The sequence below is a fragment of the Leucopleurus acutus genome (genome assembly GCF_964270905.1).
Source record: "Leucopleurus acutus genome assembly, chromosome: 9".
Lineage (NCBI taxonomy): Eukaryota > Metazoa > Chordata > Mammalia > Artiodactyla > Delphinidae > Leucopleurus > Leucopleurus acutus.
In genome coordinates this window covers 35,125,773-35,148,789 of record NC_139144.1, presented here as the reverse complement: position 1 = coordinate 35,148,789, position 23,017 = coordinate 35,125,773, and the positions used below count along the sequence as shown (strand labels likewise).

Here is a 23,017-nt window from a genome sequence, read left to right as displayed (position 1 = left end):
TGGATTGTTTACTAATTGTTTACATTAACACAATGCTGCCTTTCAAACACTTTCACTACGTCTTGTTTGATGCCGACCTTCCCCTTGTGTGGTAGACTAGACAGAGAGCATTTCCTTCTCCCCTATGTGGGAAGGTTCAGAGAACCAAGTCAACCAAGCTTGTAATTGAGAGACTTGGGCTGGAACACAGGTGGATTGGTTTGGGGGTGCTAAGCTGCTGTTTCAGAGAGACCCAGAATATAAGTCCTTCGATAACATGGCAGCTGGGGTCTCAGTTGTGTGACATTCCCGAGGAGGATGGTCCAGCTGTATAGGCTTCTGGGTGGCCGACATGCTGCACGTGGTTTGCACATTTGTTTCAGCCAGTGGGAAAGGGGAAAACGTCTCAAAGGAGGCATCCCAGGGTTAGCACACTAGTTTCAGTACATAGCATGTTGGCTGGAGCTTGGTCACTTGACTGCTCCTGGCTGGAAGGCAGGGAGGAAACGTAGTCTGCAGCATATAGGTGGTCCTATGTCAGGCAAAACTTGAAACCACAAGAAAAGATTAATAGGGGATAGTCTGCACCATAAAAAGTGCTATAATTCCTAGTCCAGGGGTCTTTCAATTCCATATTCATTGTAAGATGCTCTGACACGTGATGGCTGTAAAATACAGAAACACTCTCCATTTCCGTAAGTAACTGCTTCTGTCTGCATAGTACTTTGAATTTTTTAAGGCATTTACCTTTGGCCTTCTTAGCAGTCCATTGCCCTCACCACTTGGGCACCGTGTTGGGTTGGCTTTCTTAATAAAGTCCTACAATAAACCTCATTTCATGGAGGAGAAAACTGAGGCATGTTGATGTCAGAAATGTAATTTAAGATTATCTGATGAGTGGCAGAGTAGACACTAGTCCTGGGTCTTCCGTGTGTGTGTCTTCCCACTAGATCCACTGTCTGTACTAAGACAAAAATAATTCATGAGTCTGCAGAAACCTCATGTTAGGTCCTCACCGTTTATTAGTTTTCCTTCTTTTACAAGTATTAAATTCTGTCTTTGCATAATTTTCCTCAGTCTAAGAACCTCTGAATCTTTCCTGCAAAAATAAGTATTATCATAATCTAAACACACGTAGCGACACGTTCAAAATGAATTCCTGAATACATTTTAACGTAATAAATTGTTATCTTTGTTATATTTGCTTTTTACAGTGAAATAGGTATATATTATTTGCATACTCTATGTTTACGTATCTCATCTCAATGTATTTATTAAATAACAGTTTAATGCAGTTAGTGTTTCATTCATTCATCATCCAAGATATCTATTTTTCTTTTATAAGCAATAGTTTGAGATGTCTGCCGTATTAATAATATGTTTACCTAGAAATATCAGAAATTCAAGGGCATTGCAAATTAAGTGTCATTTGTATTCAAATATGCAGCTCTTAGGAAATGAGACAAATAAAGCAGTACATTCTTCTCTGTTACTTTTAAACAGCCAAACTAAAATTAAATTTGATATTATCCTGACTCTTACCATGAACGAATCAGAGATGTGTCAGTATTTTGTGTTACAACCTGATTCTTAGAACATGACTTCTTAAACTTTAAAAAATATTGGATTGTCCCTTACATCTTCTAGGAATCTCATAGAAGATCGTAATATTTGTGTTTTCTTTTGCTTAAAGGTGTTACATTACTTTAACTCAGTCACTTCATCTCACCATGAGTGGGGCTCCCGCTGGCCCGGCTGGTACAGGGAAAACAGAAACCACCAAAGATCTTGGCCGTGCCCTGGGCATGGTGGTTTATGTATTCAACTGTTCTGAGCAAATGGACTACAAAGTAAGTTAGTTATAAAATGATACATCCTAACAATATTATTCCTGACCTGGAATGAGTCAAACTAATAGCTAAAAACCCTTTTCTGTTACATTCTTAATGCCTCACTCCATCATTAAGTCCATAGGAAATATCTATAAGGGATTGGTGCAGACAGGAGCTTGGGGCTGCTTTGACGAGTTCAATCGAATTTCTGTGGAAGTTCTCTCCGTGGTGGCAGTACAAGTGAAGATGATACACGATGCCATCAGAAACAGGAAGAAGAGGTGAGCGGCGTGTAGCTTCTTCCTGTTCTTACAAGTAGAAAGAGAACCTTAGAGCAATGCGGGAGACCTCATCTTCACAGTCTCCAGCTGCCTCTTCCTGTCCCAGGAGATGGATAAAATGAGAGAGACTGGTTAATTGTGAAGAATTATTTTGAATAACCTCCTGTGTTTTAGCCGTGTTTTTTAAGTGTTCATTACAACAAAGGTGTATCACATACTTTAATCAGTGGAAGAATAAGCACCCTCTACAACACGAAATCCAGTTATCAGTTCTCAGTCCTGATCTTACTTGACCTTCAGCAGCATTTGACACAGTCACTCCCTCCCTTCTGTGTGACACGCTTTCTTCACATCGGTTCCAGGACTCTACATCCTCCCAGTTTTCTCCCACCCTCAGGGCTGCTCCTTTGCTGATTTCTTCTCATCTATAAAATGGGGAGAAGTACAGTACGCACCTTGTGGATTACAGTGAGAATTAAATGCGGAACGCTTGGGCAAGTGCCTGACACATAGCACCATGTCAGTGTTAGCTATTATTTTTTATTGTTATTTCCTGACCTATTGTTGAATGTCACAGGCCTCAATCTTCAGGTGTCTTCTTTTCTCTATCTCTACTTGTTCCCTTGGTCATTTCATTTAGTCACGTGGCTTTCAATACCATATTGATGGTGCTGGCTACCAGCTGCCCAGACCTCCTTTCTGTGATATCTAGACTTACATATACAATGTCAGCAGTTGTCTTGGGGCATCTGAAGACTCCATTTGATGTCTCATTGGCCTCTCATATTTAATATAGCCAAAGTCGAAATCCTGGTCTTTCCACTAACGCTTGCTTTGTTAGTTGCCCTGTCCCAGTAGAATACACCCCCACATCCTTCCAGTTATTCGGGCCAAAACATTTCCAGATGGAGCTAGAACCTAATCGCTTCCCTACTTGGTGCCGCACTCTGAAAGACAAAACATGGTGCTTAGGGTTTGATGGCTTCATTTGAGAAATCAGTATTATAATACCCAGTTGTGGTTTTCTTTGTAACATTTTTGTATACAGTGAAATCTCATGTATCTGGCCTACCCATTGACTCCCATTTCTTAGGGTGTTTTGCTCAGTTAGCTGTCTTATCTATAAGAACATGTCAGTCTCCCATCAGGGGAAGATCATCCAGCCCTTTCAAACTGTGAACATATTACAGAAGTTTGCAGTTATTGTAGATACATCTGGGTATTTCTACCTTCTCGAAAAATTCTCAGTCCTTCTACCACATGGCTCTGGGAAACCAGTTTCCTGTGACCAGATGTCTGCTGCCTTAACTACCCCTGATCTAATGTCATGTTACAGAAGTTAGATTCTTCGCCTTTGATCCCCAGACATACTTGATTTAGCTTTTAGTCAAAATCTTCTTATTTGATGTAACCCAGGTGCCTTTGAGGCCATCCTTTCTTACAGAGATTGAGATAACTGATCAATGCAAGGATTTCTGAAAATTTCCAACCGTGCTTCTCAACAGTCTCCATGTCTGCACATATGTGAGTTGTACCTGTTCATCATCATGCTAGCCCATGTGCAAACTGCTAGGCTCCTTCATGAGTTTTATTACATTCTCTTTCCACTCAAGGATTTAAAAGATGGGATGGTGCCTCACCCACAAAGCTTTCCAGCATCTTGCTGGCTCTGCCCCTTGAGGTCCATGCCTCTGGCTTATGGCTGTCCCTGCTCTGTTTAGTGGAAGAGTGCTCAGCTACCCTGCTGCCCTAGCCACCTGCCAGGCCTGTTTGCCTTCCCCAGCCTGATACTCTGAGAAAGAAGATTTCTCCATTCTTACCTTGACTAAACACAATCCACCTTCTCTTCATTGTCAAGCATCTAAGAAACTCTTAGTCCTAAAAGCTGTGGCTGTCTCTTTTCCCTCCCTAGTCCGTGTTGGAGGCCCAGCTCCTTAACCGCTTTAGCCCTTCCCTTTCTCAACAGGAGAACGCCTTCTGTTTGTCTCATTTCCCTCCATTTGGAAGTTTCCTTCCACATGTCCTTCAGTTTGGCTCCTACTGCCCTTTACCGTTCCATTGCCCTGGCCATCAACAGGCTAATGGCCCTTTCAAAGCTTTCTGAAAATCCCTCACTGCTTCTCCAATACCTTCAAGTCATGACAATAGGCATAGTCATAGCTAACATCTGTTGAGTATTTACCAGGCCCTAGGCACTGTACTCTTAGCCATTTATATACATAATCTCTTTTAATCCTCATGTAATCCAATAAGGTAGGTAATACCATTATCCTCCATGCTTTTTCTTTTTTATTAGATGAGGGAATGGAATATGCATAAAGTGATATAGCTGGTCTCTGAATGCTCCCAGTCTGGCCCCAGAGCTAGCTGTCACAAGCACCACACTAATCTACCTCTCAGTGGTGGTCAGTAGATATTTGTTGACTAAATGGGAGGGAAGGAGAGATGGAGGGTGAGCAAATGGACAATATAACAACAGAACAAGGAGTCCCTTTCTCCTCTTAGCATGGACATTCTGCATCTGTACCGTATCACATTCAAGAAACTGCAGCCCATGTTGAAGGCAAAAATGGCATCACCTTTCATTAACTGTTAAAGTAGTCAAGTCCTCATTTTTATATTCTAGCATACTGCAGCCATGCTAAAACACAAAGGAATACTTGCCATACTTGTAATTCCTTTGGGGGAAGGGAATGTATTTTTAATAAACACTCTTCAAAATATGTATGCTTATGAATTTTAAAGAAAATTACACAGCATAAACAGCTTCCTAATAATAATTTGCATTTTGCATTGGTTTGCATTTGTCAGTGTGCATTCATATTCAGTGAACACATTTAATTCCATCAACATTCTTTTTCTGGTAGATTTGTATTTCTTGGGGAAGCTATCACACTGAAGCCATCAGTTGGAATATTTATTACTATGAACCCAGGATATGCTGGTCGAACCGAATTACCGGAAAATCTCAAAGCTCTTTTCAGGCAAGTGTTATGCTTTGTGGGTTAGCATCTGGAGCACTCATGTCACCTAACGTTTCTGGTTTGCACTGTTAAATGATTTGTTTTTACTTGGGAATTTCTGTGGAAAACCCTTTATTATATCTTTGGGATCCCTTTATAGAGAGAACTTTCACCATGATAAATTAATTCTTTTGAAATATGAAACCAGGACTGAAAATCATTCCTTAAAAGTTACCTAGTACATTTGAACATTTAATACTAGCTCTTTTGTCATGATATTTTTATTATAAATATAATCTTCACAAACTACAGAATATTTGGAAAATACGGAAACGAATAAAGAAAAAGTGACCACTTTACCACCCAGAAATAATGATTGTTGTATTTTTATCTAGTCTCTTATAATTCCTGTTTTATGAGGTTAAGATATTAGGTTAGATTTTCATTAATTCTCATTTAATATGTTGACATAAGTAGTTTGTCATATTATTGAAAATTCTTTGGAGATACCATTTTTTGTAGCTCCAAAATGGTCTCTCCCAGGGCTCCTCCATAATTTTCTTAACCATCCCCTGTTGTCTGACATGGAGGGCTTGTGTTTTTCTTTTCAGTTTTTTATGATCATAAAGTAGCCAGCTGTCCACATCCCTTCACCTGAAGTGTTATCCTTATTTCAGGCTATTACCGAGAACAGATTCCTACATGTAGAATTACTTGGTGACTGATTAAAATCTTGATCGATGATCTGCTTTCCAAATGTACTCTGACAGTTTATATGCTTATTAGCAGTCTGTCAGAGAACTTGTGCTGTTGTATAGAAACCTGTTCTGATTTAAATCAACTTTGTTCAGGTGTAATTTCATGTAATAAAATGCACCCACTTCAGTATCCAGTTGGTGAAAACACTACCACAATCAAGATATGGAATGTTTCTGACACCCCCAGACATTCTCTTGTGCCTCTTTGAAGTTAAGCCCTCACATCACTGATGTCCTTTCTGTGACTCGAGGTTAAATTTGCCTCTTCTAGAGTTCCTGTAAACGAACCCCTACCGTATGTACCTGTTTGTGTTGTCTGCTTCCCTTGAACACTGTGGTTTGGGGATTCATCTGAGTTGTCCAGCATATCACTAGTTCCTTCCTTTTTGTTGCTGATGAGCATTCTATTGGAGAGACATACTACAATTTATTTATCCATTCACTAGTTGATGGACATTGTTTCCAGTTTGGGGCTGTTATGAATAAAGCTGCTATGAACATTCATGTACAGTCTTTGTGTGAATATATGTTTTCTTTGGGGTAGATATCTATGAATGGAATTGCTAAGTCACATGGCAGGTGTACGTTTGACTTTATTAGAAGCTGCCAATATGGTTTCCAAGATGGCTGTACCCTTTTACACCCTTACCACCAATGTATGAAAATTTCTGCTGCTCTACATTCTTGTCAAAACTTGGTATCGTCAGTCTTTTTAGTTTTAACGAATCTGATAGATAGGTAGTGGTATGTCATTGTGGGTTTAGCTTGCATTTCCACGATGGTAAATAATGTTGAAAATCTTTACATTTAACTTACTGACCATTCCCATACCCTCTTTTGTGAAGTGCTGTATTCTGCATACAGTTTCTTTTCTTTTTTCTTTTTTTTTTTTGCAATACGTGGGCCTCTCACTGTTGTGGCCTCTCTCGTTGCGGAGCACAGGCTCCGGACGCACAGGCTCAGCGGCCATGGCTCACGGGCCCAGCCGCTCCACGGCATGTGGGATCTTTGTGGACCGGGGCACGAACCCGTGTCCCCTGCATCGGCAGGCGGACTCTCAACCACTGCGCCACCAGGGAAGCCCTCTGCATACAGTTTCTTTGTTAAATACACAGATTGCAAATATTTTTCTCTCAATTTGTGGCTTGCCTTTTCGTTTTCTTAATGGTGCCCATCAAAGATAAAAGTTTTAAATTCAATAAAATATTATTTATCAATTTGTTTCATGGTTTTTAAAAATATCCTGTTTAAGAACGCTTGACTCGCCCTAGGTTGCAAAATTTTTCAACTATGTTTCTTTTAGAAGTTTTTTTTTTAATAGGTTTTATATGGATCCCCCCCTTCTTTTTGTTAATGTGCTAAACTGTACTCATTGATTATTCAAATGCTAAACAATTCTTCAATGTTGTATTCCTGGGATAAACTCCACTTGGTCAGGAGATATTATTTTATATGTATTGTTGGATTCAATATGGTACTATTTTGTTGAGGATTTTAAAATTGATATCATGAGGGACATTGCTCTGTAGTGTGCTTTCTTGTCATATCTTCATCTGGTTTTGGCATCAGGGTAATGCTGACCCCATGAATGACTTGACATACGTTCCCTTCTCTGTTTTCTTCAGAGTTTATGTAGGATTGGTATTATTTACCCCCTAAATATTTGATAGAATTAATCAGTGAAGCCATTCACCCATTTGGGCTTAGATTTTTCTTTGTGGGAGTCGTTTTAGTGATCAATTAAATTAATAGATACAGAGATTTTCCAGATTTTTTTTCTTCAATTAGTTGTGATGATTTGCATCATTTAAGGAATTTCTCTATGTTATCTAAATTGTTGAATTTATTGGCATTAATTTGTTCATAATATTCTCTTATTATCTCTGGTGATGTCCTGAGATCCATGTCTGGTAAGGGTAATTTGTGTCTTCTCTCCCTTTGTTTCCTTGATGAGCTAGAGGCTTATCAGTTTTACATTTTAAGAGTTCTTTCGTGTTTACAATATGTGTCTTTGTTCACGGCCTACCTTCAAAATAATATGCTACTTCACATATAATGTAAGAACCTCTGTAGTTTTTAGTGTGATGTCTTTAAATTCTTTTAAGCTTAAAATTTGCTTGTCTGTCCATCTAGATGTTTAAGCATATTTCATTTGTATTCTCTTTTAATTTTTATATTATGACTTTTCAAATGTACTTCATCTGTTAAGGGCTTATGTTGGTAAGTAGCATGAAATGAGTATTTAAACAGAATTCTTTTCCGTTATAGTCAGTTATTCTAGCAACTTTTAGTGAACATCTTCCTTTCCTCATAAAATAGCTTTCTCTCTAGCATAGCAATTTTATAATGTCCATTTTCCTTGAAAAAAACATTCTAGAGAATAACTATCCTAGAAATAAATGTAATGATTATAGAATATTTTCATTTGAAAATTGTACCTCTCTGCAGTACTTTTACATTTGTATACGGTTCATCTTGCATCAATACATGTTTTCATTTGGGTCTTAAAATTGGGAATTATTTTGTGAAGTTTTCATAAATTTGGTTTAAGTAAGTGCAGACTCATTTGTGTATGGGGGTCAGGACTGGTGTCAGCAAAGTTTGAAGGACAACTGGGTGATGAAAGTAATGTTCATGAGCGGAAGCAGCATGCCTGAGCCTTGAGAGTATCATGACCCCCACCATGTGGCCTCAGCTGTGAGCTTGTACTGCTCAGAACCTTAGTCTGCACCTCAGTACAGTACAGATAAGAAGAGTAGCCACATCAAAGAGTTGAGAGAACTGAGTGAGAGTGCCTGAAAAGCTTTTAGCACCCCTTATGGTATGAAGACTACTCATTGAATATCAGTTGTCAGTGTTAGTGGAAGTACCAGTGAAGTAAATATGCTAGCCTCTTCCCTCCCCTATTTACATAAAAAACTGTGGGAAAAAACGTGAGGCTACTTTAGGTAGAAGCAGTGAATAACATAGATCCAGAGACTCAGGAATGTTTAGGATGAAAAACTAGATAGGCTTGCAGTAGACTGTAATAATATTTACAAAAAATAGATGGGTAAATATTACTGGAAAAGTCTAAAATGACAGGCTTATTTACTCTGGCTCCTTCTTTGCACTGGACTTCAGTTGAGTGGAAGTTTTTCAAATGTTGCTTTTTTTTTTTTTTTGCGGTACGCGGGCCTCTCACTGTTTGTGGCCTCTTGCCTTGCGGAGCACAGGCTCCGGACGCGCAGGCCCAGCGGCCATGGCTCATGGGCCCAGCCGCTCCGCGGCACGTGGGATCTTCCTGGACCGGGGCATGAACCCGTGTCCCTTGCATCGACAGGCGGACTCTCAACTGCACCACCAGGGAAGCCCTCAAATGTTGCTTTTAATGGTAATTGTCCTGTGAGAACTTTTTGGAAGTCTCCCTCCAAAAGGAAGGGAATTTGAAAGTTATGTTTTGATAAATTTTCAGCTTAAAAGTCTAACCAAGCTGGCCACAGGCAGTGTTGGAGATGGCTGGTATGAGCTTGAAAGCACTGATGGTTAACTTTTTGTTGCTGTTGTTGTTTAATTTTTTTAATTTATTAATTTATTTATTTATGGCTGTGTTGGGTCTTCATTGCTGCACGTGGACTTTCTCTAGTTGCGACGAGTGGGAGCTACTCTTCACTGCGGTATGTGGGCTTCTCATTGCAGTGGCTTCTCTCGTTGTGGAGCATGGACTCTAGGCGTGCAGGCTTCAGTAGTTGTGGCACTCAGGCTCTGTAGCTCTGGCAATGGGCTTAGTTGCTCCGCAGCATGTGGGATCTTCCCGGACCAGGGCTCGAACCCGTGTCCCCTGCATTGGCAGGCGGATTCTTAACCACTGCGCCACCAGGGAAGCCCAGGAGCTGATGGTTAACTTTTCATGAATTTTGTGAGGTGGCTGTAAAGCACAGGTACTAATAAAAAAACAAATTATATAAACTTTTGATTAACATCTATTAAAGACAAAGGTGATAAGCATTCAAACTCATGATTTCCTAATTAGTTTTTCAATACTTGCGGTCTTAGGGTACTTGTGTCTATTGTGTCTGTATGGTGGTGTACAACCTCACATCTCGTGCCAGCTGCAAGTTTAGTGATACCGTGTTGGTAGATTGAAATCAGCCACGGTGGAGGTATTGATTCCATGGAAGTCAGCAAACATTATTTTTTGGAGAGCCAGTTGTTAACTGTTCACCAGCACAGCACTGGCCACAAATAAAGGCTGGCCTCTAAGCACAAAACATCACTCATCTTTGTGCAGTGACAACTTAAAATGGAAGTTTACCGATTGTACCCACAGATTTCCCTTCAGCTCCTACACTCGTGCTTATGCCATTTGCATATTTTCCACCTTTTTCTATGTGTCTAGTAACTCCTGGGCATTTTTTAGTTGAAGTGAAGGGTCTTGTTAGCTGTGATTGACAGAGGTAATTGTGACCTGCTTGGGAATGGTTAGAATGTTGGTACACATTAATCACTGGGTTTCAGCCATTTGCACTTATTACCTTATTGCATTTTAAAACAAAATTTCATATTTACTTTGTAGACCCTGTGCCATGGTGGCCCCTGACATCGAGCTAATCTGTGAAATCCTGTTAGTTGCTGAAGGTTTTGTGGATGCACGCTCACTAGCCCGCAAGTTTATTACATTGTACACGCTCTGCAAGGAGCTCCTGTCCAAGCAGGTGAGGGGTATTATGTTACTTTTTCTGGGTTTTTACACCCCATTAGAACAGCTTCTGAAGTATGGACACTGCGTAATTTATCACTCAAATTATAGTTAGACATTTAGGAATAGTTTTATATTTTCCCCCAAATTTTGAAAATCTGAATTTTACAATTCTTCATTTTTTTTTGAAATTAAAATCAGACTAATAAGAATCTGTATAAAAAAATAAATAAAATTCAAAAACAAAGAACAAAAAAAATCATATACTCCTTGTGCTAAAAAGGATATGGCTTTAGTCCCTAAGTGCCTCAATTTCCTCATCTTCAACTTGGAGCCAGTAATGGAGAGCACATATAAAGGTTGTTAAAAAAAACACTTGAGACATTTTAAGTTGAAGGCTTTATTTGTACTTAATACAGCTTTTATCAGTGGGCTATGTGATTTTCTTTAAATGTTATCAGTGCTGTAATTAGATATGAATTTTATGATGCCTCCCTTTCCTGGTGGGAATATTATTTTCCAGGGAAAGATGGCAGGAGTGTTCATAAGAGCCAGGGAAAGCTGATTTTCTGAAAAACCCTTGAGAAATGCTAAATGAAAGATTTTCTCGTTTTGTTGGTAATTCTTTATTTGAAGGTAGACTTGGCTTTTTTGTTTGTGTTTATTTTTGCTCTACAATTCCTTTGTTTCTGAAATGGGCCAAATTAATAAATGCATTACTCTCCAGTTACTACCTTCTTGCTGTTTCGTTGAAGCTGCTGGTGGGCCACAAAAATGCCATCTATATCAGCATCACTGTTTTTAAATTTAGCTTTTTGGTCACCTTTGACTTCATTCTTTTGGTGACCTCTTGTTAATTCCTGGTGACATTATTTTGCAGTTGTTCCAGGATGAAGGATGAAAGTATTAAAATATCACAGCTAGAACCACTCAGTTGCCTGTACTGCCAGATGTACTCATTTTAAATTACCCTTTGTTGGGGTGAAATTTGGAATCTGAGAGGCAAATTCATATTGTCATTTTAACAACTGTGAATTTATATTCTGGGGTAAAACATATCGAATTTGATAATGTGGAAAAATGCTTGTGACAATGTTATATGCAAAAAACAGCACAGCAAACTGTCGATGTGATCTACAATTTGCGTGAGTTTTATTCAGTACATTTTATATTACACTGTGTGTTTTATATACATATGAAGTGACTGGAAAATACATTGTGATTTTTAACATTTGTTTCTGGGTACTAAGATTGTGAGTATTTAAAATTTTTTTCCTATTCTTGTTTGTGATATCATTTTATTTTTTTTTCAATGAGCCCCTTTTAATTTTATAATGGGAAAACGTCAGAAGAAAAAAGTGTTACCGGACCCAGGATACATGGAGTTGCAACCATACCCAATTCCCAGTACTAATACTTAAACACATTTAGTAAGCATTTACTGTATTCAAGTAATATAGTTATTGCTGACAGCGATGAACGGGGTAAACACAGAACAAATGAAGCAGACACTTAGATTTCTGACTTCAAAGAACCTATGTAGGAGATTTAGTTTACATGCAATAAAAATTAGAAGGAAATGGAGGATGAAAAAATTATCATAGTTTGAAGGGGGAAAGGAACCAACATTTACTGAACAGGCACCATGTGTTAGCTTTTTATCTTGACAAAACTACTATGAATTTGGTCTTATTTGTTCCATTTTACAGGTGAGGAAACTGAGTAAATAACCTATCCAAAGTTCCCAACTAATAAATGGGAGGAGCAAGATTTAAATCCAGTCCTTTCTAACCCTTTCTAGGACATCTGTAACCACTTACAGGAGGGAGAGGGTGCGAGGGGTAGAGTAGTTGAGGAAAGGGCTCTCCAACTCAACAGAAGTGTCAGAGATGAGATGAGGGGAAAGAAATTTGTCCCGGACAGAAAAGCTGAGTTAGGAACACAGTCCAGTGATAGTTTTCTAAGCTGTAGGAATGGATTTGAGAAGAATCAGTGGACATTTTTGACCAAAGGAATAACCTGATGAAAATGGTGAAGATTATGTTAGCAGTTGTTTGCGCTGTTTAAATGTTTAGGAGTGTCACCAAGTCGTCTTTTTTTTTTTTTTTAATTGAAGTATAGTTGATTAACAATGCTGTGTTAGTTTCTGGTGTACAGAAAAGTGATTGTTATATACACATACCTATATAATTTTTTTTTTTTTTTTTTTTTTTTTTTTTTTGCCGTACGCGGGCCTCTCACTGTTGTGGCCTCTCCCGTTGCGGAGCACAGGCTCCGGATGCGCAGGCTCAGCAGCCATGGCTCACAGGCCCAGCCGCTCCGTGGCATGTGGGATCTTCCCGGACCAGGGCACGAACCCATGTCCCCTGCATCGGCAGGCGGACTCTCAACCACTGTACCACCAGGGAAGCCCCATGTATAATCTTTTTCATATTCTTTTCCCTTATTGGTTATTACAAGATATTGAATATAGTTCCCTGTGCTATACAGTAGGACCTTGTTGTTTATCTGTTTAATATATGGTAGTTTGTATTTGCTAATCCCAAACTCCAAATTTATCCCTCTCCACCTCCTTTTCCCCTTTGGTAACCATAAGTTTGTTTTCTATGTCTGTAAGTCTGTTTCTGTTTTGTAAATAAGTTTATTTGTGTCATATTTTAGATTGCACATATAAGTGATATCCTGTGATATTTGTCTTTCTCTTTCTGACTTCACTTAGAGTGATAATCTCTAGGTCCATTCATGGTGCTACAAATGGCATTATGCCATTCTGTTTTATGGCTGAGTAGTATTCCATTGTATATGTGTACCACATCTTCTTTATCCATTTGTCTGTCGATGGACATTTGGGTTGCTTCCGTGACTTGGCTATTGTAAATAGTGCTGCAATGAACATTGGGGTGTATGTGTCTTTTTGTACATCCTCTCCTTTAATAGTGTTACTGCGATGACTTAGCCCCTCCCCAATCTCCCTGGCCTCCTCTTTCCCCTCTCTTTCCCTCCTCTCAAGCCCTAGTCTTCTTTGTATATCAGTGGCTTTCAAATGATTTTTACCATGACCCACAGTAAAAAATACCTTTCTGTTGAGAGTCAGTATACACATACATGCATATACACATACATGCATACACACACGCACCCAAGCACCACTGAAACAAAAATCTTCACCAAACACTTCTTACCCTTATTTGCAGTGCACCCTGGTATTTTTCATTCCATTCTGTTCTATTTTAGTACCAACAAAAATGATGGTTAAGACCCACTAAATTGATTTTATTATCTATTAATGTACTGAAAAGCATATACATTTACATGTGTTGCTTCACTACTTACAAAGCATTAACTCATTTTACTTCAACAACCTTGTGAAGTGGGTGGATACTTTAATCTACCTTTTTAGAGATGATGGTAGTAAGACTTGGAGAGGTTAAGTGACTTTCCCACACGCACAGGGGGGAGATATTGAGAGAAGGGTTGTTACTATGTGGATTGTGGACAGAAGACAAAGGAGAGAAGATGGGTTACATACAGTCAGTCAGCTAATAGAGTGTATCTTTCCTGAGCCTCCTGCCCTGTGCTGTGTGCTGTGCTAGGACCTAGAAGGCAAAAAATCAGCATGGGGTCTATGCTCCAGGAGCTCGGAGCCTGTGAAGGAATCTCATGTAGGGGTAATGTGGAAGTCTCGAAGAGGTATTGGTTTAATCACTGAACTTTTTTTTTTTTTAATTGGGGTCTAGTTGATTTATAATGTTGTGTTAGTTTCAAGTGTACAGCAAAGTGAACCTGTCACACATATACACATATCCTCTCTTTTTTTGGATTCTTTCCCATATAGGCCATTACAGAGTACTGGGTAGAGTTCCTTGTGCTATACAGTAGGTCCTTATTAGTTATCTATTTTATATACAGTAGTGTGTATATATCAATCCCAATCTCCCAATTTATCCCTCCCCCGCTTACCCCCTGGTAACCATAAGTTTGTTTTCTACATCTGTGACTCTGTTTATGTTTTGTAGATAAGTTCATTTGTACCCTTTTTAGATTCCACACATAAGCAATATCATATGATATCATTACCAGGGGGTAAGGGGTGTGGGGGAGGGATCAACTGGGAGATTGGGATTGAAATATACACACTACTATATATAAAATAGATGACTAATAAGGACCTACTGTATAGCACAGGCAACTCTACTGAATACTCTGTAATGATCTGTATGGGAAAAGAATCTAAAAAAGAGTGGATGTATGTATATGTACACCTGATTCACTTTGCTGTACACCTGAAACTAACACAACATTGTAAATCAACTATACTCCAATAAAAATTAAAAATAAAATTTAAAAAAAGTAATGAGGGAAGTTAGAGATGCAGGGCTGGGAATGGGTGGAATAGCAGGGCTGCCGGTAGAAAACGAGGAGTGCGCTTGTGGTTGGAAGTGAAAACACTGGAGTAATTGAACCCCTGAGTTAGCAGGTTTACTGAGAGAACAGAGGGAGGAAGGCGGATGGAGCCTTGGGCAAATACTGCAACTAAACGCTATGGAAAGAAGAGATTTGCTGACAGAGGTGGAGAATCAGGCAAAAGAAGCAGGACGCTGAAGGGACATGGTTTTTGCAATTTCAAGGAGGGGAAGAGAATATTGTTTTACATCATTAAGACACATGTTTATCTGAACTCTTGTTTTTAGCTTTTGGCTTTTACTTCTGGAATAAGAATCTGATTCCCTCATAAAATCTTTGAAAAAATGTATCTGTGTTTTGATTTTAGGATCATTATGATTGGGGACTTCGTGCTATTAAATCTGTCTTGGTTGTAGCTGGCTCCCTGAAACGAGGCGATAAAAATAGACCTGAAGATCAGGTACTGCAATGCTAATAGGATTTTGTTAAGTGAAGAGCTTAATGGCTTTGTACAAATAAAAGTATATATATCTGGATGGTGGGTCATACATAGCATGACTTTTTAAAAAGCATCACATCTATTTTTAATACAGGATATTTTGAGGACTGGCATTTCTTATGTTATAAAAGACCACAAGTATTCTTGAGTAAAAGGATATGAATATATGAAAGAAAATGTGATTTTGTAAGTGCTTCTGAAATATCAGCCACGAAAAATATTTTGGCGATCATAAATAATTCAGTAATCAATGTTTGATTTTCTCTGAGGAACATTTAGAAAATCTGTTTGAGTTGGGATATTAATCCTGAAAAAGTCCATGAAGACATAATCTAATGGAAGAAAGTATGTCCATTTCATGGGTTGTGAGATGAGTTTAAAGAAAGCAACGGGGGGGGATGCTCACCTGACACCAATGATATATTTAGTTGGTTATTTAGAGCTACTAGGGGAATGTTCCACTATCCTTCGTGGGGAAAAACAATAACACCCACATCATGCATTTTTCTCTATTAAACAAGTAGTGAGAATAATGCATATACAGCCTGTGTGAAGATGCAGTATGGCTTGAGATTTTGAAAAAGGTCTATTCCTGTGAGTTTCTTTACATGTTAAGGGATATTTATCATGTGATTTTCTACTTCTCTTTTTCAACCTTTCTCCCTCTTCCTCTGAGTCACAGTTCATGATTGGGTCAAGATTTCATACATTTACCTCTTTCTGTAAAAGTCATTCTGATGTTCAAGTTACTGCTTTTAAAATCTAAAGGCCTCTTTGGTTTTCAGCCAAAATAGAAGAAAAACCGAAACTAAAAATGGGTTGAGTTTATCATTCTGAGATTCTTAGAGTATTTTGGACAAAACGGTCTCATGGCCTTGGTTAATTTACATCCTGGAGTTTGAAGATTACAGAGAGAAGTACCTCAGACCCTTTCTTAAGATCAAAACATTATCCAGGGAGGCACGGGGCCTCTTTGTTGGTTTTAGTCTGAGGTTATCTATGGTATCAGCAGAGCTTTCTGCTGTTCTGATATATGACCTTGTAAGCAGTTACCCTCCCTGTAGATAGAATGCCATTCTAATAGAGAACAGTGTCTATCCCATGATTACATCTTTAGCTGTTTAGGTGTTTGTTAGACCTTGTATTGGCTTTTTTATGAAATGTTTTCTCTTTTCCTTTCTAGGTACTCATGAGAGCATTAAGGGACTTCAATATGCCTAAAATAGTGACTGATGACATCCCTGTGTTTTTGGGCCTGGTTGGTGACCTGTTTCCAGCCCTGGATGTGCCCCGGAGGAGAGTGCCCCACTTTGAGCAGATGGTCAGGCAGTCCACCGTGGAGCTCCGCCTGCAGCCCGAGGAGAGCTTCATCCTCAAAGTAAAAGGATCATTTCCTTGTCATGGCAGCCCTTGGGAGGTGCACTGACAATAGCTGTGGTTAAGTGATACTCAGCCAAAACATTAACTTACATGTTACACTGACCTTAAGATGCCCTTAGTATATACATCAAAGCCTTCTAACATAGTCCCATTCTGTGAGAAGGTGAAAACACAGAGAGGGTAAGTCATGGTTTTCAATGTAAGCAGACTTTCATTAGTTTACAAAACTCCTTGGTTCTTCTCGGTGATGTGCACCAAAAATTAATTTTGCTTTCTTTTCTCTCCATCTTAGAGAAAGTTGGAAATAAAGTCATTAGCACATGCTTGTAATGGGGGAGAGGCTTCTGCATATACTCACTCGTCTGGGGTGCAGTGAATACATGGATGTTAAAATACATACAGATTATCTGTTATAGATATTTCAAAGGATGTAAGTCATTAGTCAGTTGTAGATGATGTTGGCCGTATGCTGTTTCTGGTCCCACTTCATGAAGAGTCATTGATTTTTGTAACTAACCCCTGCCATGTACCAAGTACCTCTGTACTTCACTTCTGCCTGTGTCACTGACTCACCAAGTAATGGTTTTTCTTCATCCTCATCCCCGTACTCTACGTTGAGAGATCTGGGAGCAACTGTACTTTGCACTTGTCATCTTTTCTAACTTTCCAGGAATGTAATGCTGTCAGTGGGGGCTGACTCAAGTTGTAAGGAAAGAACTGGGTGAAAATGGGCAGATTTTTTTTTTTTAATCACAAACTCATTAAAGGAAACTAGTGTGTGGTTGTTTGGTCTGCAGGTTGTCCAGCTTGAGGAGCTGTTGGCCTTGCGACACTCGGTCTTTGTCGTTGGAAACGCAGGCACAGGAAAGAGCAAGGTATAGTAAACGCCTGTTAGCTTTCAGCCGTGAAAGGAACAAAATTGCGCAGTGTGGGAGAGCTACATTCACTTCCATTTGAGAGTTCCCTTCAGTGAAGTTGCTCATAATTTTGGGTTAGGATCTGAGACTCTAACATTGCTATTTGATCAGTTGAAACCCTTTCTTTATACTGGGAGCAGGGAGAGAGGAGCTAGTAGAACATTGCATTCAAATAAGTAAACTGAGGGAAGATTGGGCTTTCCACATGAGATAGCATCCTATTCGCGAACTTAGATGCGTGCCATCCTGCTCTATTCATCTTTCGATAATGTACCTGAATTCTTTTATCCAAAGTAAACATATTGAGAGACTCTAGAGTAAGATACCTGGCTTATAGGATTGGTGTGGCCCTACCCACATTGACCAAAACTATTTTCTTATATTTCCCAAGTTATCCTAGTGTCTCCTCCCCATATCATTAAGAAAAACCCAAATAGTTTTCTTCAATACTCCCCCAGAAATATAGCCCTCTATAGGGCGAAAACAAAACTTGAAAAGAAAGGGAGGAAGTACAAACCACATACTTATTATGTACTCTGCTAGGTGCATTATGTGTGATTTACTCTGCACAACGATGATAGGCCATGGGTGTTATTATCCCCATTTTTAGTTCACTGCTTAATTTTGTTTGGTCTTACTGACAGTCCTGGCAACATACTTATTTTCTTGCTTGGCAGACAGTATAATGCAGAACCGCATGCAGTTTAACTGAGGGTGTTTGGGTATAAACATATTTAGTAACCAGCAACTAAAAATAAGCAGAGTGGGCATATGAGACTTTAGAGCATGGGTGTCTATAGAACTTGCCAGTATTTAGGTCAGAATCCAAAGTGGAATACGTGTAAAAGGAAGCCCTGTATAGGGCTTTTTCTACTGAAAAATGTGATCCTTGAAATAGCAAAGTAGATTACTGATAGACCTGTAATTATTTTGTTAAAAGTAAGTTTCAGATGTGAGCCATGGTGCAAGGAAGGATAAAATTAAATTCTATAATTTTCAGTAGATTAATGGTTTCTAAAAATAGAAGCTTAATATTTCTAAGACATTCAATTTCTTTCATCTAGTCTTCATTGATTCCGTCCTATTCAACCTTTGCTTAAGCTTATAGAACTAGAGCACCAAAGCTTGGGCCATGTTATTTAGCAACTGATTATTCTAAAGTCTTTGGCAACTGTTTATCAGTCCTTTAAACCCCTGTGAGAGGACATCAGGATGATAATATCTAAAATAAAAGCCATGGCTTTTCAGAGAAAGCAGAAAGGATAGTTGGGCAGATATTTGTGTTAAGGTGTCAATTAATTAACTACACATGTATTAAGCACCTATCCTGAGAATTCTTTTTATTTAATTTTTTACTTTTTAAATTTATTTTTTTTATTATTTTATTTTTTTTATTTTTTTGCGGTATGCAGGCCTCTCACTGTTGTGGCCTCTCCCTCAGCGGAGCACAGGCTCTGGACGCGCAGGCCCAGTGGCCATGGCCCACGGGCCCAGCCGCTCCGCGGCACGTGGGGTCCTCCCAGACCAGGGCACGAACCCACGCCCCCTGTATCGGCAGGCAGACCCCCCAACCGCTGCGCCACCAGGGAAGCCCTATTTTTTATTTTTGTTTCCTTATTGGCCGTGCTGCGTGGCGCGCGGGATCTTAGTTCCCCAACTAGGGATAGAACCCGTGCCCCTGCAGTGGAAGCACAGAGTCTTAACCACTGGACCCTCCAGAGAGGACCTATCCTGTGAATTCTTATCACCAAGCCTTCTTTTCCTCAATTACCTAGAACAGGGCTTCCTAACCTCAGCACTATTGACATCCGTACAGGTTAACTCTTTGTCCTGGTGGCTGGTCTTTCATTGCAGGATGTTGAGCAGCATCCCTGGCCTCTGCCCACGAGATGCCCAGTAGCACGTCCTCTTCCCCCAAGTCAAGATGATCTCCTCCTGAGAACTGTTGTTCTAGGTCGCTAGGTCTCAAAGCATGTCTGGACCAGCATCCTAGGCATCACCTGGGACCGTCTTAAAACTCAAATCAGTCGTACGCAAGACCTGCTAAATTAGAAACTCTGAGATCGGGTCCATTAGTCTGTTTTAATACCCTCTAAGCACTTTGGATGCAGGCTAAATTTTAAGAACAATCTAAATAATACAGGCAGAGTGGATTTTAATAACATGTACAGGAGCACATTTACATATAGTCCTTTACTTTGCACACATGGTTAAAAATCTCTGTCGATAGTGACTTTCTCTTGACAGAATCAGGTGAACTGATCCTCAGGGATTGTGGGATTCAATTTTTCAAGATGTGAATGAAAATGTGCACATGTAAATTTTTTCCCATTCTCAATATACACAGAATATCTAAGAACATATAATACCTAAGGAAAACTCTTCAGAAATCTTTTGCTTCCCATTTGGCTTACATTAGTATTAATTTTCTTAGCGTTTTTCCTTCTTTCTTTTTCAGATTTTGAGAACACTGAACCGAACATATGTTAACATGAAACAGAAACCTATTTGGAATGACTTAAACCCCAAAGCTGTGACAACAGATGAACTCTTTGGTTTCATACATCATGCTACCCGAGAATGGAAAGATGGCAAGTAGTATTTCTCCTTTTGAAGTGCTAAAATTTTCTTTTTTTTTTTTAATCCAGAAAATCATTTCTCAGTTCAAGCCAATTTTAGTCATGGTTGTAGATTTACTGTTCATGGGTTGGCGTTATTGGAAATACAGCAGCTCACAACAGCATTTATAACCTATAAATTAAAACTAGATTTGATTAAGTGGTCGATTAGCATTCAGCAGGTTTGTGCTCAGAGCTGTGTATTTTATCCCCCATCAATTATGTCAGGGTTCCCTGTAAACCAGCAGAGAAGTCAACACAGATGCCTCAGGGAACATTTATAAAGTACCTGATACAAGATACTGAGTTTCAGGCATGTGCTATTCTAGGTGCCAGGGCAAAAGTCAGTGGGACATGTTTCCTGCCCTGAAAGCTTTTGTGGACAAGCAGATTCCTTTGTTAAAATCACTTGTAACATTCTCATTTCTGTAAATGCACTAATCTGGACATCATCCTTGAGTCCTTTCCCACATTTACACCATACATTTAACCTCCCAGCAAATCCTATAGGCCTTACTTACCTTTAACATACGTATTGTATTCCAGTACTTCTCACCTTCTCTGCAGCTACCACATGAGTCCAAGCCACCAGCATCTCTTGCCTGCATTTGCAGTGTCACACCTCACGGGTCTCCGTTAATTCATTTTCCATGCAGCAGACAGAAGGCGGTCTTCAGAATATTAGTTCTCTGCTTGCGGTTTCCAGTGTGTTTCATCACCGTTAGAATCCAACCTTTATCCAAGGCCTACAAGGTTCTATGTGATTGAGTCCCTCTTCCCCATCTCTGATCTCATTTCCTGTTCTCTGCCTTTCACTTACACATACACTCGGGCATCCTTGCTCTTCTCTGAACCCGCCAAGCATCTTCCTGTCACGGGCCTTTGCAGTTGGTATTCCCACCATCTGCAACACTGGAGATACCTGCATGGCTTGCTCCCTTATGTTACTAGAATGTCTGGTCAGACATCGCATCAGAGAAGACTTCCCTGATGACCCTGTCAAAGGAGCAGAGCTCGTCATTCTCCATCCTAGTATCATGTACACCCTGCTTCCTTAATCTGTGGGACAGTCAAAATTTGGTCTCTTAGGCTTTCTTTTTTTATTTTAAGGACTGTGGCAGGAAAGGAATAATATCTGTTTATGCTGAAAATATGTAGAAGTCTTTCAAATTAGTGTCCATTAGAACAGGTTGCTGGCTTTTTTATGAATTATGGTAGCAGGTTCTACTATAGACTATCACTTATCTTTGCACAAAATCCTTCACAGAGGAAACAAAACCTTCCACATACCTGCCTCAAAACAGTTTTTTCCACCATAGTATTATATACTTGAGTTTTGAACAGTCAGCAGCTATTAAATGTGCCATGAAACATGCATAATACTTAGCAAAAAGTATTTTAAAACCTCTGGATTTTAAATGTTTCTATCTTTACATCTTGTGAGATAATGATAACTTATTATAATGCCAGTGAACACATTTCCCAAAGAAATGTATCGCACTTCTGAATACTTTAGCTTTATAATGATCTCTCTCGAATAATGTTATAGAAAAATAGAGAAAGGTGGAATAAATTAATATTTGGCCTAAAATAGATACTGAATATATGTGCATGAAAAAGGTTAATATTTTCATTTGGTGTAAGTTTTGAGTTTCATGTACGTCACCGGCTATAAATCTCCACAGGTGTTCTTCAAGGAAGGTACTATCATCTTTATTTGACATTTGGGGTTGCTCAGTCTGAGAAGTTAAGGAACCTTCTCATGGAATTAAAACTTGTCCATTGGTCTAGATCTCAGGGATAGCTCAAAAAGTAGTGCTGTTTGCCCACCTGAAAGAGGTGACAAACTTATAGCAAATTTACTTACTGAATAAAAGAGCTTCCAGTACAAATAAGACAAATTTATTTTAGAAGTAAATAGCACTCAACTCCATTATACATTAGGATTGCTGACTCTTAACTTATAGGTCTATTCTCATCCATTCTGCGAGAACAAGCAAATCTTAGGCATGATGGACCAAAATGGATAGTGCTGGATGGCGATATTGATCCCATGTGGATTGAATCACTAAATACTGTCATGGACGATAACAAGGTGAGTAATACCTCAGTGCTAAACCTTAAATGTAACACCTGGAGTGTACTGCGTTCCATTCACTTGTTGACTTTAATACCAGTTTCAGGCATTAACCTGATATTCTTTATGTAATTACTACTTTGATGTGGCACCTTCCTGGTAATTCTCTTAATTTCACTATTAAAGAATTTAAGGGAATACATTTTTTCTTGTCTATAAATTTAACCATCTTTAAAGAAAGATATGTATCCAAGGATTTAGTTCATCCAATCTTACCATTTTCTAAGAGCTAGGTGTAAATTATTATTATATCTTCTCTTTAAGTATGGACTACTTGGATAATAAAAGAATGAGTTTGTGCCCTATGTTAATTGGCTAAATTTAGCTCTTGAAATTAAGTAGTTCCTATGGCTACAGATTTGAGTATGCATTCCTAAGCATTTTGCCGTGGTTAATCCAGAATTTCCAGCAAAAATAAAAGGTGAAGATACGGGTCTTTGAGACACCATTGAAGCAACCCAAGGCCTACTGTTAGGGTCAGGAGAAAGAAATCATTAATTGTCATTGCTATAGAATAGTAGTAGTAACCCCCTTAACCTAAGAGTAATTACTGTTTTCTGAACCAAGACAT

General features: G+C 39.1%; 1 protein-coding gene across 1 annotated transcript in view; it reads left to right on the top strand.

Annotated features, from left to right (window-relative positions):
* Positions 1–23,017, top strand: part of DNAH11 (dynein axonemal heavy chain 11) — a 324,062-nt gene that overhangs the window by 131,078 nt on the left and 169,967 nt on the right. Inside the window, 10 exon segments of the mRNA XM_082845873.1 lie at positions 1,673–1,829; positions 1,947–2,092; positions 4,960–5,076; positions 10,369–10,507; positions 15,263–15,355; positions 16,578–16,772; positions 17,572–17,649; positions 20,150–20,286; positions 22,254–22,266; positions 22,270–22,404. Of these exon segments, the coding sequence (XP_082701999.1) occupies positions 1,673–1,829; positions 1,947–2,092; positions 4,960–5,076; positions 10,369–10,507; positions 15,263–15,355; positions 16,578–16,772; positions 17,572–17,649; positions 20,150–20,286; positions 22,254–22,266; positions 22,270–22,404 (1,210 nt within the window).